This window comes from Microtus ochrogaster, unplaced genomic scaffold (genome assembly GCF_000317375.1).
Source record: "Microtus ochrogaster isolate Prairie Vole_2 unplaced genomic scaffold, MicOch1.0 UNK2, whole genome shotgun sequence".
NCBI lineage: Eukaryota > Metazoa > Chordata > Mammalia > Rodentia > Cricetidae > Microtus > Microtus ochrogaster.
Genome location: NW_004949100.1, coordinates 20,824,673 through 20,827,079, shown reverse-complemented (window position 1 = coordinate 20,827,079; position 2,407 = coordinate 20,824,673). Strand labels below are relative to the sequence as shown.

General features: G+C 45.5%; 1 protein-coding gene across 1 annotated transcript in view; it reads left to right on the top strand.

Moving 5' to 3' along the window:
• Positions 1-2,407, top strand: part of Mtr (5-methyltetrahydrofolate-homocysteine methyltransferase) — a 78,349-nt gene that overhangs the window by 29,580 nt on the left and 46,362 nt on the right. Inside the window, exon 13 of the mRNA XM_013353137.2 lies at positions 1,489-1,601. Within this exon, the coding sequence (XP_013208591.1) occupies positions 1,489-1,601 (113 nt within the window). The remainder of the gene's footprint in view (positions 1-1,488; positions 1,602-2,407) is intronic.

Sequence of the window (2,407 nt, the reverse complement as noted above, 5' to 3'; positions counted from 1 at the left end):
TTTTTCGAGACAGGGTTTCTCTGTGGCTTTGGAGCCTGTCCTGGAACTAGCTCTGTAGACCAGGCTGGTCGCGAACTCACAGAGATCCGCCTGCCTCTGCCTCCCGAGTGCTGGGATTAAAGGCGTGCACCACCATCGCCAGGCAAAATATTTATTTTTTGAGAATTTCATACAATCTATTTTTTTTAAACAGATTTACACATATCCCAACTCTTCCAGTAACTACCCTTTTTATTCTGCTATCCCTCCCTACCCAGTTTTTAGTTTTCTCCTTGTCGTAGAGTTTCAAATGCTATGAAGAGAAACCATGACCATGGCAACTCTCATAAAGGAAAAAATTTGATTGGCTGGCTTACAGTTCAGAGATTTACTCCCTTATCATCATGGTGAGATATGGCAGTGTATAGGCAGACACAGTGCTGAAGAAGCAACTGAGTATTTTGTGTCTTGATCCACAGGCAACAGAAGTGAACTGAGACAATCAGCATAGGTTGAGCATAGGAGACCACAAAGCCTGCCTCCATAGTGACACACTCCCTTCAACAAGGCCACACCTACTCTAACAAAGCCACACCTCTTAATAGTACCACTCCCAATGAGTTTATAGGGACCAATTACATTCAAACCACTGCAGTCTACAACCTTCCAAGCCTAGTTGGTGTTGCCCATGTAGTTCTGACTCTTCTAATTTTAGTTTGTTTTTTTGAGACAGGGTATCTCTGTGCAGTCTTGGAACTTACTCTGTAGACCAGGTTGGCCTCGAACTGACAGAAATCTGCATGCCTCTGCCTCCTAAGTGCTTGAATTAAAGGTGTGTGTCACCATTGCCTGGCTGCACATGGGTTTTGAAAAGAAAATGACACACATTCTATTTCCCTTTCCTTCCTTATCTCCTTGTTTCCCTGTCTCCCAGCAGCTATCAGATGCCAATAACGTCTCAGTTCATGATGGGGTCTTGTGCCTACTTCCTCCATCTGGTTCTGAATAGGACATAACATGCCCCTCTTAGGCTCAGGGATTTTCAGGGGAAAGTGGGGCAGAGAGTTTATAACTGTCAGAAGTTGTGGGTAGCATCAGGAGACAGGATTTTCCAGACACAACAGAGTAGTTACACATGACTCACAGCAATTGGAACAGCATGCACAAGGCGTACTCCAGCTCAGTCCTCCTTTGAAGTTTTCTTCATGACTTTTGCCTTAGTTAAATAAGAATGATGGTGGCTTTTCTTTTGAGAGACTATGGGGTTCAGCCCACTCTGGGTATTTACAGCACAGAGCTCTGCTGTGTTTCTTCTTGGGAGATCTGGTTGTAAGCAGAGTTGCAACAAGTAGCCTTTCAATGTTCAGAAAAGAAAAGATTGTGATCCTGTTTCCCTGTCATCTCCTGTCCTATCTGCTCAGATGGGCTTGACATTCTTACTGAAAATACTTTGTTTCATGTCATCCATGTGCATTTTCAAGAACTTTTCAAAATGCTTTTCCTTTTAAGGTCTCGAGCCCTTCAGGATTGGACCATACACCAACTTTGTTAACATTGGAGAGCGCTGTAACGTGGCAGGATCCAAGAAGTTTGCTAAACTCATCATGGCAGGAAACTATGACGTGAGCATCTTCATGAGGCCCCCGGGGCATTGCCCTGCCTCTGGGTAGACTGCACGTCGGCAGAGTGTGTTTGTTCTGTCTGGTGCTGTTGCAGAGCTGCTAGGATGTATGTGAGGGTGCTGATGGCAGCTGGTGGTAGGTGGGGCTGCAGGGGCGATGACGCTTTGAAGATTTGAGGCTGCTGTTGTTACTAATCAGAAAGCATTGCATTTGGGGCATGGGGTGAGATGACTGGGAGGGATCTAACTTCTAGTCATTCATTGTTCAGTAAGTTTGGATATTTGGGAATACTCTCCATTTTGGCCTCTCAAAAACCTTTCTCTGGATGGGGAAAACCAGGGGAGTTCCATTGTTTTAAATTACATATTATGCATATGACTGTTTTGCTTACATGAATGTATGCATACCACGTATGTGCCTGGAACCCAGAAGACGAGAAGGACATTGGATCCCTAGGAGATGGAGTTACAGATGGTTGTGAAATTCCATGTGGGTGCTGGGAACTGAACCAGGTCCTCTACAAGAACAACAAGTATTTATTGATTTATTTTCAAGACAGGGTTTCTCTGTGCCTCCCTGACTGTTCTGGAATTCACTCTTTATGCCAGGCTGGCCTCTAACTCACAGAGAGAGATCCGTCTGCCTCTGCCTCCAAAGTGCTGGGATTAATGGTGTGTGCCACTGTTACCTGGCAACAAGAAGTATTTTTAAGCCAGGCGGTGGTGGCGCACGCCTTTAATCCCAGCACTTGGGAGGCAGAGGCAGGCGGATCTCTGTGAGTTCGAGACCAGCCTGGTCTATAAGAG